The 17,493-nt window shown below is 54.4% G+C and overlaps 1 protein-coding gene across 2 annotated transcripts in view; it reads right to left on the reverse strand.

Annotated features, from left to right (window-relative positions):
* acp2 (acid phosphatase 2, lysosomal) overlaps positions 1-17,493 on the reverse strand; it is a 191,107-nt gene that overhangs the window by 74,565 nt on the left and 99,049 nt on the right. For both annotated transcript variants that reach the window (XM_086007464.1, XM_086007463.1), the window contains exon 6: positions 13,254-13,340. In XM_086007464.1, the coding sequence (XP_085863590.1) occupies positions 13,254-13,340 (87 nt within the window). The remainder of the gene's footprint in view (positions 1-13,253; positions 13,341-17,493) is intronic.

Below are 17,493 nucleotides of genomic sequence, written 5' to 3' on the forward strand. Positions count from 1 at the left end.
CGTCGGTTAGTTCATCGGTTTCCATTGCTACTGGTTCTGAGGTAGATGCTACCGGTATGTCGGGTTCATCCCCAGGTACTCGAGACATGGGGTTGACTCGTTCCTGTGACGCTAAGATCTGATCGACGTGGCGTCTCACAATGTTCTCCCCGACATCCACTGTGTACATTAATGGCCCCTGCCTTGTGCATATCGTTCCGGGTTGCCATTTCTCTGTTTGGTAGTCACGGGCCAAGACTGGTTGTCCTACGTTGAAGCTCCTTGTCGGCTTCTCATTGATGTGCTGGAATTGTTTATCCTCAACATTTCTTCGCACATTTGGTCTGAGCAAATGCAGACGAGATCTCAACCTTCGGTTAAAGAACATCATGGCCGGGGTCTGGTTGGTAACTGCATGTGTCGCATTTCTGTAGGCTAATAAGAAATTGTCCACCTTATGCTGTAGTGGAATTTCATCGTCGCACATGGCCTTTCTCGCCTTTTTAAAGGTTTGTACGAACCTCTCAGCCAATCCATTTGTGGCTGGATGATACGGGGCGAATGTGTAATGCCTTACCCCATTCCTTCTCATAAATTTCCAAAACTCTTCGGACACAAACTGTGGTCCATTATCAGAGCAAATCTGCTCTGGCAAGCCGTTCCTGGCAAATATGGTCCGTAGGACTGCAATCGTTTTCTCTGTAGTGGTTGAGGACATGTTTATCAGCTCAGGCCATTTCGAATGAGCATCCACTGCTATTAAGAACATTGAGTCCATGAATGGACCAGCAAAATCAATATGCACCCGTTGCCATGGAGAGGAGGGCCACTCCCATGGGTGTAGAGGGGCATGTTGTGGTGCATTTTGGACCTTCTGGCATCCTGAGCAGCTCTTGGTTAGGTCCTCGATTTGTTGATCGATTCCCGGCCACCACACATAAGCCCTAGCAAGGCTTTTCATTTTCACTCCTCCCAGATGACCTTCATGAAGCTCATTTAGCACTCTCTCCCTTAACTTGGGTGGAATCACCACTCTGGATCCACACATCAATGTCCCCTGGCATACTGACAGCTGTTCTCTTCTGGATGAGAATGCTGGCAACAGTGAGTCGCCATGTGTTGGCCATCCCCTCACCGTCAAATCATATACCCAAGAGCGCGTCGGATCATTGCGGGTCTCCTTCTCTATATCCGCGTTCGTTACTGGCAATCGTTCAATTATTGACGAATAAAATATCTCGATAGGGTCCACTGCTGGTGCTTCCTCCACAGTAGGCAGTGGCAGGCGTGATAGCCCATCAGCGTTTCCATGCTGTTTTGTGCCTTTATATTCTATTTCATATTGATTCGCCCCTAGAAACAGGGACCATCTTTGTAACCGTTGTGCAGTCATCACTGGAACACCCTTCTTAGGATTAAAGATGGAGACAAGTGGTTGGTGGTCAGTCAGCAAGGTGAACTACTGCCCATGCAGATAGTGGTTGAATTTTTTTACTCCCCATACTAGGCTGAGGGCCTCCCTGTCAATCTGGGCGTAGTTGCGCTCGGCTGAGGTTAGTGACCGAGACGCAAAGGCTACTGGCCTCTCCAACCCGTCTGGGAATTTGTGCGACAGCACCGCTCCAATACCATAGGGTGATGCATCACATGCCAAACGAATTGGTAGTGCTGGGTTGAAATGGACCAACACTTCTTTTGATGTGATCAATTCTTTGCACTTCTGGAAAGCTCGTTTACGTTCGTCAGTCCACTTCCATGGTACCCCTGTTTGCAGTAGGGTGTTCAGTGGGTGTAATACCGTAGACAAATTTGGTAAGAACTTATGGTAGTCGTTTACCAGCCCGAGGAACGACCTCAGTTTTGACACATTTTCCGGTGCTGCAGCCTTGACTACTGCCTCAATCTTTTCAGGGGACTTATGTAACCCCTCTTCATCGATAACGTGGCCACAATACGAGATCTGCTTCTGGTAAAACTCGCACTTGTGGCAATTAGCTCGTAGCCCATATTCCTTTAATCTGGTGAGCACCTTCTCCAAGTTGGCGAGGTGATCACTGTCATTTTCGCCCGTGACCAGGATGTCGTCCAAATAACACTGGGTCCCTGGAATCCCTTGCAGGACTTGATCCATCGCCCTTTGCCAAATAGCCGGAGCCGATGCTACCCCGAACACCAGCCGGTTGTATTGGTAGAGACCTTTATGAGTGTTGATCGTGAGGTATTGTTTCGAGGCTTCTTCTACCTCCATTTGCAAGTACGGCTGGGCTAGATCAATTTTGGTGAAGCGTTTACCTCCAGATAGCGAGGCGAAAATATCCTCAATTCGTGGAAGCGGAGATTGTACCATGTGGAGGACTGGGTTCACTGTCACCTTAAAATCCCCACAGATGCGGTCCTTCTTTGGTTCCCCAGGCGTATTACTCAACGACCTCTTCATTACAGGAACGATGGGTGTAGCCCACTCGCTCCAGTCTACTTTGGACAGTACTCCTGAACGTTCCAACCCTTCCAGCTCTGCTTCAACGGCTGGTCTGATCGCATAAGGCACTGGTCTGGCCTTCAGAAACTTTGGGCTTGCATTTTCCTCTATTTTAATCGTTGCTGTTATGCCTTTTAGTGTTCCGAGTCCCTCCTGGAACACTTCTTTTGCGTCAGTTTGCATTTTTGACAGTCGTCCAGGTGTGACGTCGTCATCCTTTTTGGCCTCAACATTCAGTGCCTGTATGGAATGCCAATCTAATTGTATCTTCCGGATCCATTCACGTCCTAGCAGTGGTGGTCCTCCATCTGGCAATACATATATATCCATTTTAGGTATTTCCTGGCCTTTGTATATCACTTTCACCCTTATTTTTCCTTTGGGGTAGACTTTTTGCCCCGTGTACGTCTTCAAGACAATCTCCGTAGCTTTCAAGGGTATGTGTGAAAATAGCCGCTTGTAGTCCCTTTGGTTTATGACTGTTAGGGCTGATCCTGTGTCCAATTCCATTTTCACTTGGACTCCGTCTATCTTGAGTGTAACCCAGATAGTCTGGTGATCCTCCATTTTGGTTACCTTATGTAGTTTCAGACAACCCAGCTCCTTGCTTCCAGAGTCTGTATCACTTTTCTGTTCGTCTGAACCACTGTCCATCACCTTATGTACCTTTTTGTACTTCTACTGTGGAGATTTCTTGCTGTTGGTTTTCTTCCCAGACCTGCAGACTCTTGCTATGTGTCCTGCTTTTCCACACTGTCTGCACACTTGGTCCTTGAACTAACAATCCTTCTGGTCATGTGTTGTTCTGCCGCAGCGATAACACTTCCCTGTTCCATAGGACATTTCATTGGTGCCATATTCTTGCGGTCTCCGTTGTATCTCTGCAGCGTTCCTTGCGGCTGCTTCGTGTGATACTGCCATACTGAAAGCCTTGTCCAGCGTAAGGTCCTTTTCTGATAGAAGCCGTTTCTGGGTTCCTTCATTTTGAAGCCCACACACAAACTTGTCCCTTAACGTATCTGCTAGTCCCACTCCAAACTGGCAGTGTTTCGATAGCTTGCGCAGTTCCGTTAAGTACTCAGCATTGCTTTCGTCTTTGTGTTGGTTCCTTTTATGGAATTTAAATCGTTCTGCTATCAGCAGCGGTGTGGGGTTTAAGTGGTCCTGTAGGATTTCTACTATGCTTTCGAAATTCTTATTCACGGGCTTCTCTGGGGTTATTAGGTTTCGCAGTAACCCATAAGTTTTTGCACCCATGGAATTTAACAAAACCAGTGCTTCCTAGCATCTGGCACTTCATTCGCCCTGCAGTACACCTCAATACGTTCCACATATGTCGCCCAATCTTCGACTTCATTGTCGAACGTAGAGATACTGCTACTCTTCGGCATCCCTGGGTGTGATTTAATTGCCAAAAATGGCGTCTCCCGCGCTCTCCCTTCTTCTCCGCTGGCACAAAATGGCGTCTCTCGCGCTTTCCTTTCTTCCCGCGCTCGCCCTTCTTCTCCGCTGCGACTTCTAAAAATGGCGTCTCCCGCGCTCTTCCTTCTTCTCCGTGGCTCAATGGCGTTTCCCGCGCTCTCCCTTCTTCTCCCCGCGGACACTGTTCAGCCCTGAGACCTGGCTGTGCTCTGCACGTGTTTTTTTTTTTCTGTGCGCCTTTCCCGTTTCCGCCGCTCGGTCCTGAACCCGGCTGCTGCTTTACCCTCTCTCTCTCCGTTCTGTTTTTCCTTGACGCCGCTCGGTTTTCAACCCCCGGCTGCGCCCTGTGCGCTTCACCCTCTGTCTTACCCCGTCGACGCTGCTCGGCTTTTTCTCTGCCGTTGGTCGGCTCCAGCCGCCGCTGTCTGGGAAGGGTCTGCGCTGTACCTGTCGTCAGTCTGTTGCTGATCGTCGTGGCTGGGGAACCAAGCCCAGCTCTCCACAGCCTCCTCTGCGATGTTCACTCTCTGCCGGACGACTGGGCGGTTGCTCGTGGACGACGCCCGTGTTTCTGGCCTCGACTTTCTTCCACCGCCCTCCGGAGCGAATCCTCGAAGGGAAATGCAGAGTTGCAGGTAGATTCGAATCGACACTCGTCGCCACTGTTAGATCCGTGATTCTGAGAGTATGATGTTTTTCAATAACCACACGGATGCTGTAACTTAACAATCAACAGGTGTTTACTGGAGGAGGGTAGTCTCAAGACTGGGGGTACAGAGGCATGCGCAAGGCTTATATACAGGTGTGGTCACTGCCGGTACTACAGTATACAGGAGCTGTAAAAGTAGTTCTCTCTTAAAGGCACTCACACTACAGACAAGAGGTCAAAGGGTGAGTGGGTTAGCTTCAGCAGTGATAGGGGGAACACGAGAAATAGAGGGAGAAGGGAGAGAGAGAGAGAGAGGCAGGGGAGAGAGAGAGACAGGCGGAGAAAGAGAAAGAGAGAGACAGGGGAAGAAAGAGAGACAGGCAAAGAGAGAGAGAGAGAGAGAGAGAGAGAGAGGGACAGGCACACACAGGGGAGAGAGAGAAGAGAGAGCGCGGTTGGGGAGAGGGAAGGAAGGAAGGAAGGGGAGGGAAGGAAGGAAGAGGGGAGGGAAGGAAGGAAGAAAGGAAGGAAGAGGGGAGGGCGGGAAGCATCGGGGGAGAGAAGCATCGGGGGGGGAAGGATCGGGGGAGGAAGGATCGGGGGAGGAAGGATCGGGGGAGGAAGGATCGGGGGAGGAAGGATCGGGGGAGGAAGGATCGGGGGGGGAAGGATCGGGGGAGGAAGGATCGGGGGAGGAAGGATCGGCGGGGGAAGGATCGGGGGGGGAAGGATCGGGGGAGGAAGGATCGGGGGAGGAAGGATCGGGGGAGGAAGGATCGGGGGAGGAAGGATCGGGGGAGGAAGGATCGGGGGGGGAAGGATCGGGGGGGGAAGGATCGGGGGAGGAAGGATCGGGGGAGGAAGGATCGGGGGAGGAAGGATCGGGAGAGGAAGGATCGGCGGGGGAAGGATCGGGGGAGGAAGGATCGGGGGAGGAAGGATCGGGGGAGGAAGGATCGGGGGAGGAAGGATCGGGGGAGGAAGGATCGGGGGAGGAAGGATCGGGGGAGGAAGGATCGGGGGAGGAAGGATCGGGGGAGGAAGGATCGGGGGGGGAAGGATCGGGGGAGGAAGGATCGGGAGAGGAAGGATCGGCGGGGGAAGGATCGGGGGAGGAAGGATCGGGGGAGGAAGGATCGGGGGAGGAAGGATCGGGGGAGGAAGGATCGGGGGAGGAAGGATCGGGGGGAAGGAACGGGGGGAAGCAAGGAAGAGGGGAGGGAGGGAGGGCGGAGGGAAGGAGGGAGGAAGGAGGGAAGGAGGGAGGGAGGAGAGAAGGAGGGAGGGAGGAGAGAAGGATGGAGGAAGGAGGGAAGGAAGGAGGGAAGGGGAGGGAAGTGGGGAAGGAAGGAGGGACAGGGGAGGGAGGGAGGAGGGAAGAGAGAAGGGGGATGGAGGGAGGAGGGAATGTGAAGGGGGATGGAGGGAGGAGGGAATGTGAAGGGGGATGGAGGGAGGAGGGAATGTGAAGGGGGATGGAGGGAGGAGGGAATGTGAAGGGGGATGGAGGGAGGAGGGAATGTGAAGGGGGATGGAGGGAGGAGGGAATGTGAAGGGGGATGGAGGGAGGAGGGAATGTGAAGGGGGATGGAGGGAGGAGGGAATGTGAAGGGGGATGGAGGGAGGAGGGAATGTGAAGGGGGATGGAGGGAGGAGGGAATGTGAAGGGGGATGGAGGGAGGAGGGAATGTGAAGGGGGATGGAGGGAGGAGGGAATGTGAAGGGGGATGGAGGGAGGAGGGACAGGGGATGGAGGGAGGAGGGAATGTGAAGGGGGATGGAGGGAGGAGGGACAGGGGATGGAGGGAGGAGGGAATGTGAAGGGGGATGGAGGGAGGAGGGAATGTGAAGGGGGATGGAGGGAGGAGGGACAGGGGATGGAGGGAGGAGGGAATGTGAAGGGGGATGGAGGGAGGAGGGACAGGGGATGGAGGGAGGAGGGAATGTGAAGGGGGATGGAGGGAGGAGGGAATGTGAAGGGGATGGAGGGAGGAGGGAATGTGAAGGGGGATGGAGGGAGGAGGGACAGGGGATGGAGGGAGGAGGGACAGGGGATGGAGGGAGGAGGGACAGGGGATGGAGGGAGGAGGGAATGTGAAGGGGGATGGAGGGAGGAGGGAATGTGAAGGGGGATGGAGGGAGGAGGGAGGAGGGACAGGGGATGGAGGGAGGAGGGACAGGGGATGGAGGGAGGAGGGAATGTGAAGGGGGATGGAGGGAGGAGGGACAGGGGATGGAGGGAGGAGGGAATGTGAAGGGGGATGGAGGGAGGAGGGAATGTGAAGGGGGATGGAGGGAGGAGGGACAGGGGATGGAGGGAGGAGGGACAGGGGATGGAGGGAGGAGGGAATGTGAAGGGGGATGGAGGGAGGAGGGAATGTGAAGGGGGATGGAGGGAGGAGGGACAGGGGATGGAGGGAGGAGGGAATGTGAAGGGGGATGGAGGGAGGAGGGACAGGGGATGGAGGGAGGAGGGAATGTGAAGGGGGATGGAGGGAGGAGGGAATGTGAAGGGGGATGGAGGGAGGAGGGACAGGGGATGGAGGGAGGAGGGACAGGGGATGGAGGGAGGAGGGACAGGGGATGGAGGGAGGAGGGACAGGGGATGGAGGGAGGAGGGAATGTGAAGGGGGATGGAGGGAGGAGGGAATGTGAAGGGGGATGGAGGGAGGAGGGACAGGGGATGGAGGGAGGAGGGACAGGGGATGGAGGGAGGAGGGACAGGGGATGGAGGGAGGAGGGACAGGGGATGGAGGGAGGAGGGAATGTGAAGGGGGATGGAGGGAGGAGGGAATGTGAAGGGGGATGGAGGGAGGAGGGACAGGGGATGGAGGGAGGAGGGACAGGGGATGGAGGGAGGAGGGAATGTGAAGGGGGATGGAGGGAGGAGGGACAGGGGATGGAGGGAGGAGGGACAGGGGATGGAGGGAGGAGGGAATGTGAAAGAATAAGCCGTATAACCTATTCAGAAAAAAACACTAGCTGATGAAAGAATTCTAGCCTTAATAAAACATGACCAATTGGGCTTGGAAATTGAGGGGGAGAAATTCGGTGTCGCCCCGTTTGGGGCGCTAGTATTGGTGGTGCACAAAGTTTAGCGCCAGGCGCAATTTATCGCCACCTCGAGCGATATTGGGTAGCTGCGCCCCTGATGGTGATTGCGGCGCTAAATCAGGCGCTGCACGATAGTCTTAAGGCGCTAATCCGGCGGCGCTATGAAATTTCTCCGCGCGCGGGCGGGCGCAGCGCAGGTGCTGTCAATTATCGATTTCAGCCAGACACGCTAGCACCGGCCAGCTCTTAAAGGGGCGGATCGACTATCATCTCCAGCCGCACCCTGCGCCTCGTAGGCCTCAAACTCGGCAGTAACCTACCTGTGGCGTCGACAACTGCATCAATATGGAGAGGGCCAGGGAGAGAGTGCAGCGCTTCAGCGAGGGGGCATTGGATGCTCTGGTTGGCGCGGTGGAGCGCAGGTGATCTGTGCTCTACCAGAGAATGGCAGGAGGCCTCAACAAACCGAATACCGCAGAGCTTGGAGGGAGGTTTCCCACAGAGTCACCTCCAGCAGCATGGTGCCCAGGACTCCTGTGCAATGCAGGAAGAAGTTCAACGACCTCACTCGGGTCGTCAGGGTGAGTGCCTTTTTCAGGATCATCTTCATCCCTCCATCTGCACCTCACTTTATGGCCAGAGAGTGTGCAAAGCCCCAATGGCCAGCTGTCATCCAGCACCCATGGCCCTTTCTGGAAACACACACGCACATTCAGCTCAGTGCATAATGTAAGGGCTATTCGACCATGGGAGGCATGTGATACCAGATGAGGGCAGCATGTTTCATCACACCCCGTCCTTTCTCTTGCAGGCCAAGCTGGCGAATAACAGAAGGCAACAGCATCGGACCGGAGGAGGCCGGCCTCACCTGCAGACCCTTGCAGACCTGGAGGAGCGAGTCCACCAGATTGTGGCAAGCCGGATGATTGGCCCCGTCGCCTCTGGAGATGCCGACCCCATTGTGGACAGCAATGGTAAGGTCATCACCTTTTTGACCTCTCTCCTTCCACTTGTTTCCCACACCAGCATGCTTTTTCACTCTCGAGCCAACTCAGAGCATTGCAGCACTCATGCATCCCTTGCTGCCACCCTGTCCTTTCGCTAAATCCACTCTTGAACCTCCCTGCTTTCAGATGCTGCATCACCAGCTCGGGAGGCGGGCCCTCAAGCTGCCAGTGCGAGTGACTCTGGAGGCGACGAGGAGGAGGAAGTCGGACCATCCGTACCACCCTCAGGTGAGCCAGCCCATGTCCAGACTGGAGAGACGCCTTCCCTGGGGGGGAGCGGGGGGGGTGGGGGGAATGGTCTGAGGAGGATCCAGCTCCAGGACCCAGCGACCTGCAGCAACGCGAGGGGGGTAGGGAAGCTCGGGGGCCGTCTCCCCAGAGGGCGAGTCGGGCCGCGAGTGCTGCTGCACAGAGCGCAGAAGAGGTGCGTGCCCTCGCTGAAATGAGCGCCCAGGCTGGGCTGAGGCACACTGAGCTCATGGCTGCAGTGGCAAGGATGCCCGACTCCACTGAGACACCGGCAAGGAGTGTCCAGGACCTCGGCGCAGCACAGGCAAGGATTCTCCAGGACTTCGGCGAAGCACTGGCAAGGATTCTCCAGGACTTCGGCGAAGCACTGGCAAGGATTCTCCAGGACTTCGGCGAAGCACTGGCAAGGATTCTCCAGGACTTCGGCGAAGCAATGGCACCTGCCACGCAAGTGCTGAGTGCTGCCACGCAGTCAGTGGCTGGTCTCATGCAGACGCAGGTCGAGGCCACGCGAGCACTGACTACTGCCACCCTCGCTGGATCGGGCAGGATTCCCCGGGGCCCTCGCCGCGCCACAGCAGGCCAGCAATCTGTGCACCAGCCGACTGCTGCGCATGCTGCGGTGCTGCCCCATCAGAGTGCCAGTGTGTCAGCCGACCAGGGAGCTGCTGTCCGCTCTCAGGATGACAGCATTCCTGATGCCACCACTGGCACTTCTCCACTGCAGCTGCCACCACCTGTAGGACAGACTGCTTCCGCCCATGCGGAGTTGGAGCAGTCAGCAGCCGGGCCCTCCAGGCCCAGAGCTGGTCCAGGCCGTACCTCAAGGGCATCTGCGGTCTCAGTTTCGGACACTCAGCAGGCCTCCCCCAGCCTTGCTGCAGCCACTGGGGTCCCATTACGGAGGAGCTGCAGGGCGGGAAGGGGGCAATTCCGCAAGGGAAGCAGATCACCACTGAGGGGCAAAAAGTAGAAGGTGCTGCTAAATTATGTTATTTCTTTCATTCAAGGCCGAGGATGCTGGTCTGAATGTTGGTTATGTTTTGGACATTGTCTCCAGGGTGTGAGAGACAGTTATGTGGCAGTCTGTTTGTTTTGCTGTTTGTTTCCATTGCTTTGTCATGCAGGAAGGATACACATTTTGTTAAATAAAGAAGTTTATTTATTCACAATGTCCATGTCTGTTCTTTGCACTAATTTTTGCCTTGACCGGCTTAGGGGTAGCAGAACGGTTCCATTCATGTTCTTGGAATGGCAGAAAGCATTCCCTCAGAGGGGCCTAGAAGCGACTTGCAATAAGCCTCTGACGGACAGCCCTTGCAGTTTGTGCCTCTCTCCCCTTTTGGTGCTCCTCCTCCTCCTCCTCTGCTGGTGCTTCAATGTCTGGTGGCATTGGCTGGGTCCTGAGGATTGCCAGGTTATGCAGCATGCAACACACAACCACGAAGTGGGAGACTTGTTCAGGTGAGTACTGAAGGGCTCCTCCGGAATGGTCCAGACAGCGGAACCGTTGCTTCAGCACGCCGATTGTGTGCTCAGTGATGTTCCTGGTCGCTTGATGGCTCTCATTGTAACATTCTTCAGCAGGGGTGCTGGGCGAACGGAGCGGGGTCATCAGCCAGGGACACAGAGGATAGCCCTTGTCCCCGAGAAGCCAGCCTCCTGGGTGAGCCGGGGCTTCGAAAAGGTCTGCCACAGAAGTCTGGCGCAGGATGAAGGCGTCGTGGCTGCTGCCTGGAAAGTGGGCATTGACAGCAAGTATCAGCTGTTGGTGGTCACAGACCAGCTGCACATTCAAAGAATGGAACCCCTTTCGGTTGCGGAAATCCTCCGCATTCTCTAGAGGCGCCCGCAAAGCCACATGCGTGCAGTCAATGGCGCCCTGCACCATGGGGAAGCCCGCTATCCTTGCGAAGCCCTCTGCGCGCTCTCGCTGCTTGTACGGGGTAATTGGGAAGGAGATGTACTGCAGTCTCCTTTTAAAGAGGGCATTAGTCACTTGACGGATGCAGCAATGCACCGCGAACTGTGAGATGTTGACAATGTCCCCAGTAGCGGCCTGAAAGGAGCCGCTTACATAGAAGTTTAGAGCCACAGTGATCCTCACAGCCACCGACAGAGATGTCCTGCACCTTAGTTGAGGCTGCAGATCTGGCTGAAGCAGGTGGCAGAGCTCAGTGACCACCTCCTTACTAAAGCGCAGCCTTCGGAAACACTGCTCCTCCGACATGTTGATATACGAAAACTGTTGGCAGAAAACCCTGGCAGCGTAAGGTCTCGTGTGCCGACGTCTGTAGGCCCTCCTCCGTCTGGCTATGCCTGCCACTCTATCCCTGCGTCTCTGTGCCCCGTCAATATGATTGAGAAGGACGATGTTCCCATCCAATGCAGCCCCCATAGTAAGTGCGCACTGAAAGTTATGCCGGTTGAGAAGCTTACCAACTGCAAAGTAATGTTCAGAAGGCTAATGTTCCTCAGCCAGCGCTGGCTCACTGCAGAAATGGCTCTCCGTTTCTCTCTGAGCAACTCTCTCACAGAAGGTGTGGTCCAAAAATGGCTACCACTAACAATCCAGGAAGAGTCCCCTTTAAATAGCACCCCCCCAGCCCGACAGCGACTGGGAAACGCTCCAGATAACCTGTCCTTGTTAGCGCCAGGCGGATTGGAGGGGGGCGCCACTGAATTTCCAGTCCGGGGCGCCCCAAGGACGTTGCACAATGAAATGACGTCATGATCTGTGTGCGCCGGTGAGCGGGCACAACGGTTTAGCGCCGGCGCTAAATGTCCGCTCAATTTGGGAAGAGGCGCAGGGTTCGCTGCGCCCGGGCGCTAGTTGGTTAGCGACCCACTTCTCGACCTCTTTAGGCGCTAACAGGTGGCGCAACCAACCGAATTTTTCCCCCTTAGAAACCTAACTATGAAATAGCTGTGAAAGCATTCTGGCTATTGAGATAAGATAGTTGTTGACGCTGAATTGAAACAGAAGGTTAAAGGCTCCCGACAGGCTGACCTTTGGGAACAAAACAATGGTTCACCCTGGATAAGGTGTTCTAATTTACACCTCATAAAGAAGCACATAAAGTAAGGAACATCTGCCTTCGTAAAGATGACATCAAGTAAAGAACACCTGGAAATGAGACATGAGTCTGGCAGAGGTCAGCAGAACACTGACAAGATAATTAGCTTACATCAGCAGATAACCTTAAAGGAAATACCACTGGAAAAGGGTATAAATATTGAACTCTCAAATGGGATAACAGACTCACTTTAATCGGGCAAAGTGATTCTCGGCTTCAGAGGCAGCTCTGTAAGTCTCCAAATCTTTGTGCCTCGGGGATCAAAGGTATTTGATTTTGGTGGATATCCTGTAGAACACTAAGAACTGTAAAACTAGCGAAGTTAAGTTTTGAGTAAGGTTCTCTGATAAGATTGTAAGCTTTCTCTTTTTGGAATTGTTAATGTTGCGATTGACTCACCAACTGTAAATTACATGTCGGTTCTTTAATAAATCTATATATTTTTAGAATTGTCTCACATAAGACTTCTGTATCAAAAACTCGCAAACTCAATCTCTGGTGAGGAGTTGCAGAATTCTGAGGGAGTTTTCTGGACCCTCATAATATTCGGAATGTTACAGTCTAGCTAAACTTATTAAAAGTGTTACCTGGAGGACGGTAACATTTTCAGGTTGTTCCTTTCCTTTAGGGAGAGATAGTCCAGACCTTTAGACCCAATTAAGCGTCTTTAGGATTCGGCTACCTCAAACTTCAGTTGAAAGTGAACGTCTGAGAAATACGCCTGATCTGGGGTAGCCCTAAAGGGGCTAGGACTAGTAATTATCCCTTCAGGAAGGGGAGGGAGGGAGGAGGGAAGGAGGGACGGGGGGGGGGGGGGGGGTGGGACAGGGGGGAGGGAAAGAGAGTGACGGGGGGGGGGGCGGGGGGGTGAGGGACGGGGGGGGGTGGAGAGATAACCGAGATGTGCCAATTGGCTGATTTAACTGTGCCCATCACGAGGAGCCTGGTTAACAGTGTGCGTTTTGTCACAGGATATTATACAAACAGTGGTCAAAGGTGTGGTGTAAGAGTTGACTGATCAGGGGAATGCAGGTTGAATGACTGCTGAGTTCAAGGTCATTGAGAAGAGTGAAATCAGAGTGCGCCTTCGGGTAAAGAAACCCTGCGGCACCGAGCAAAGTGCAGTTTCCACAGCTGCTTGCAACCAAATGTGCCTGTGGTGCTGTCGAAAATAACCAGCGGTGCACCAGCTTCAATTTTATTCTATCCAATGTTGGCATATTGTACATTTGCAAGTGCAACTTCCTACCAGAGGCTGGTGATGTAAAGGACAGCAACAGCCCTCAGGAGGGACAGGCCCACGCGCACACGCACAGGCACAGGCACAGGCTACTCACTTCACAAAACAGGGTGTCATAAACCTTCCACTCATTCTCCATCGTCACCTTCATCTTGGTCTTTTCAGTTACCATGTTCAGAAAGTCCTAGAGAAGCAACCAGCAAACACAACACATCACGTCAGAAAGCGCATCAGTTTATTGGCAAAAGGGTGTTGCACATCAGAGGGAGGGTTCCCGAGAAGGTAACAGTTACCCCCCCCACCCCGTCAGAGGGAGGGTCCCCGAGAGGGTCACAGTTAACCCCCCAGAGGGAGGGTCGCCGAGAGGGTCACAGTTACACCCCCACCCCCCCCAGAGGGAGGGTCGCCGAGAGGGTCACAGTTACCCCCCACCCCCCCAGAGGGAGGGGCCCCGAGAGGGTCACAGTTACAACCCCCACCCCCCCCAGAGGGAGGGTCGCCGAGAGGGTCACAGTTACCCCCCCCCAGAGGGAGGGGCCCCGAGAGGGTCACAGTTACACCCCCCACCCTCCCCCCCCCCCCCCCAGAGGGAGGGTCCCCGAGAGGGTCAGTTACCCCCCCACAGGGAGGAGCCCTGAGAGGGTCACAGTTACCCCCCCCCACCCAGTCAGAGGGAGGGTCCCCGAGAGGGTCACAGTTACCGCCCCACCCAGTCAGAGGGAGGGTCCCCGAGAGGGTCAGTTACCCCCCCACAGGGAGGAGCCCTGAGAGGGTCACAGTTACCCCCCCCCACCCAGTCAGAGGGAGGGTCCCCGAGAGGGTCACAGTTACCCCCCCCACCCAGTCAGAGGGAGGGTCCCCGAGAGGGTCACAGTTACCCCCCCACCCCCCCCCAGAGGGAGGGTCCCCGAGAGGGTCACAGTTAACCCCCCACCCCCCCCAGAGGGAGGGTCCCCGAGAGGGTCACAGTTACCCCCCTCCCCCCCAGAGGGAGGGTCCCCGAGAGGGTCACAGTTACCCCCCCCCACAGAGGGAGGGTCCCGAGAGGGTCACAGTTACCCCCCCCCACAGAGGGAGGGTCCCCGAGAGGGTCACAGTTACCCCCCCAGAGGGAGGGTCCCCGAGAGGGTCACAGTTACCCCCTCGGTAATGAACAGAACCACATTACTCCTGAATACACTGATCCAGGCTCAATGTGCTCTTAATAACACTAAAACTTCCTTGGAATTAATTCCGACACGCTATTTGAACTAGTGATCATACCAGTCAGTCAAAGTCACTCTATAGGGAATTAGTGACCAGGCCGGTCAGTCTCTAGGGAACTAGTGCCTGGACAGGTCAGTCTAGGCCAGTCTTGACAGAACTAGTGACCAGTCAGTCCAGACCAGTCTATCGTCAGCAGTCAGAAATAGCCAAGTTTGGGGATAGGGTGTTAATACCCTCCCTCAATTTTTGGCCCGCACTCCCAAATGCAAACACGCATGCTCAACATGTTAAAAACATATGAACAAAAATAAGTGCAAACATGCACACACAACACACAAAAATACACTCAAAAGCAAACACAAATAACATGCAGAAAACATATGGACACACAAAGACAGCCTTCACATTCTAAACAAAGACAGCCCTACTCTGTGTGCTGCAGCAATAGTACTTCACCATGATACGACAGCTCAGTGGCTAGCAGTCACTCAAGCTTTCTTGTTGGCAAAGGGTATCAAGGGATGTGGAGCAAAGGCTGGAAAATGGAATTGAGGTACAGATCAGCCATGATCTAACTGAATGGTGGAACAGGCTCGAGGGGCTGAATGGCCTCTTGTTCGTATGTTGCTGGTCATTCTTAGCAGGAGAGCACACCACTGAACTGGTGCTCTGCGCAAGCGTAACTGCTGCTGCTGCTGCTTATGGTTAAAGGAAGTGTGACAGCTATCAGTTAATTCATCTCACACTGTCGTTTGTAAATAATCTCAAAGTGAGCTTGTTCCTGGTCAAGCCAGGACTTGGAGACAGTGGTACAAACTGGCAAGAGGCAAGAACAGCACTGATGTCAGAAAGCATTTCATCACACAGGCTATGGCTCTGGAAGGATAACTCAGGAGCCATTCACATATGCACGTTAGTAAAGCCATGATACTTTAGCAATCGCTTCATTTAAAGGTGGTGTTAATCCACTCAATGCCAGGCTCAGTAGCTTCCGTTAGCCAAGGCAGCACGGTGGCATAGTGGTTAGCACTGTTGCCTCACAGCGCCAGGGACCCGGGTTCAAATCCGGCCTCGGGTGACTGTCTGTGTGGAGTTTGCACATTCTCCCCGTGTTTGCGTGGGTTTCCTCCGGGTGCTCCGGTTTCCTCCCACAGTCCAAAGATGTGCGGGTTCGGTTGATTGGCCATGACAAAAATTGGCCCTTAGTGTTGGGGGGGGATTAAATACGTGGGGTTACGGGGATAGGGCTTGTGTGGGATGGCTGTCGGTGTAGGGACCGGGTGCTAGGGTTTGGATGATCAGCCATGATCTCGTTGAATGGCGGAGCAGGCTCGAAGGGCCGAATGGCCTACTCCTGCTCCTATCTTCTATGTTTCTATCTTTATGTTTCTATGAAGTCATCAGCACTTAGCGCAAGTTGCTGAGACCAATTGGAAAAAAAAAGACTGCCATTTCTATCGCCCCTTTCATGACCTTAGGGCATCCCAAAGCGCTTCACAGCCAATGAAGTACTTTGAAGTGTCGTCACTTTTATAATGTAAAAAATGCGGCAGCCATTTTGCGCACAGCAAGCTCCCACAAGCAGTAACGTGATCATGACCAGATAATCTGTTTTTAGTGCTGTTGGTTGAGGGATAAATATTGGCCTAGACACCAGGGAGACCTCCCCTGCCCTTGGGAGTCACCCTACTGCTGCCTCAGCTCAGGTTGGCCAACACCACAGATGGAACCTGGGACTTTCCTGGTCAGGATGGCTCCATTTATTTACTATTTATTTACTATTGTGGCTGGAGGAATGGTGTGAGGGGGAGGGATTCAAATTCCTGGGACATTGGAACCGGTTCTGGGGGAGGTGGGACCACTTCAAACCGGACGGTTTGCACCTGGGCAGGGCCGGGACCGATGTCCTAGGGGGAGTGTTTGCTTCTGCTCTGGGGGAGGGTTTAAACTAAAATGGCAGGGGGTTGGGAACCTGAGCAAGGGGACAGAGGAAAGGGAAACAAGGACAAAAGCAAAAGATAGGAAGGAGAAAAACAAAAGTGGCAATCAGAGAAATCAAGGGTTTAAATCAAACATGGCCACAGTAAATAATAATTCTAATAGGTCTAAGAGCGTTAAAAAAAACAAGCCTGAAGGCTTTGGGGGAGAAAATGAGTACAGCCCCGTTTGGGGCGCCAGCCTCGTCAGGGTGCTAAAAGTAGCGCCCCGGAAGCATTCGCGGCCACCCGCTGGAAATTGAGTGGTAGCGCCCCAAAGGGAAGCGCGGCGCTACTGGAGATGTCCCGCATCCCTCTTGGGGCGCTGCTACTGAGTATCGTGGCGCAACGTGCCGCAGCGCCACACGCTGCGGCACGTCGCGCTGCGGTATTGCAGGACTCACTCCCCTTCTTAAAGGGGAGGGGCCTTGTGCAGCGCGATCTGGGGCCCAGCTGGGCCCCCGAGGATCGGGAGTGCAGACAAAAGAGCCTGGCACCGAAGAGAAGTGCCGGGCTCTTGGAGCGCAGCCGGCACTCCGCAGGGGGGGGGGGGGGGGTTCAGGAGGCCGGGGACGGGAGCGCAGGCAGGTGCTGGCAGGCGGCCAACAACAAAAATGGCCGCCCCGCACCTCCTTTAATTTGCGCCTCCCCGGCCGCAGGTAGGCCCCACTGAACCGGTCGGACATAGCGTCCGGCAGTAAATCAGGGGGCACTGCGAAATATCGCGGCCGGGACGTCAGCAGGACGCTGCGCACACCGATGACGTCATTGGTAGCGGCGCAGCGCTAACGGTTAGCGCCACCACTAACGTCCCGCGGAATTTAGCGGGAGGCGTGGACAGTGCCGCGCCCGGGCGCCAGTTGGCTTGCGACCCACTTAGCGCCCTCTTAAGGCGGTAACGGGTGGCGCAGCCTACTGAATTTCTCCCCCTTTGTGTCTTAATGCGAGGAGCATTCGTAATAAGGTGGATGAATTAGCTGCGCAAATAGAGGTAAACGATTACGATTTGATTGGGATTACAGAAACATGGCTCCAGGGTGGCCAAGGCTGAGAACTCAACATCCAGGGGTATTCAATATTCAGGAAAGACAGGCAAAAAGGAAAGGGAGGTGGGGTAGCATTGCCGGTTAAAGAAGGGATTAACACAATTGTAAG

This window comes from Somniosus microcephalus, chromosome 15 (genome assembly GCF_052327205.1).
Source record: "Somniosus microcephalus isolate GS21.2 chromosome 15, FLI_Smic_1.0, whole genome shotgun sequence".
NCBI classification, from domain to species: Eukaryota; Metazoa; Chordata; class Chondrichthyes; order Squaliformes; family Somniosidae; genus Somniosus; species Somniosus microcephalus.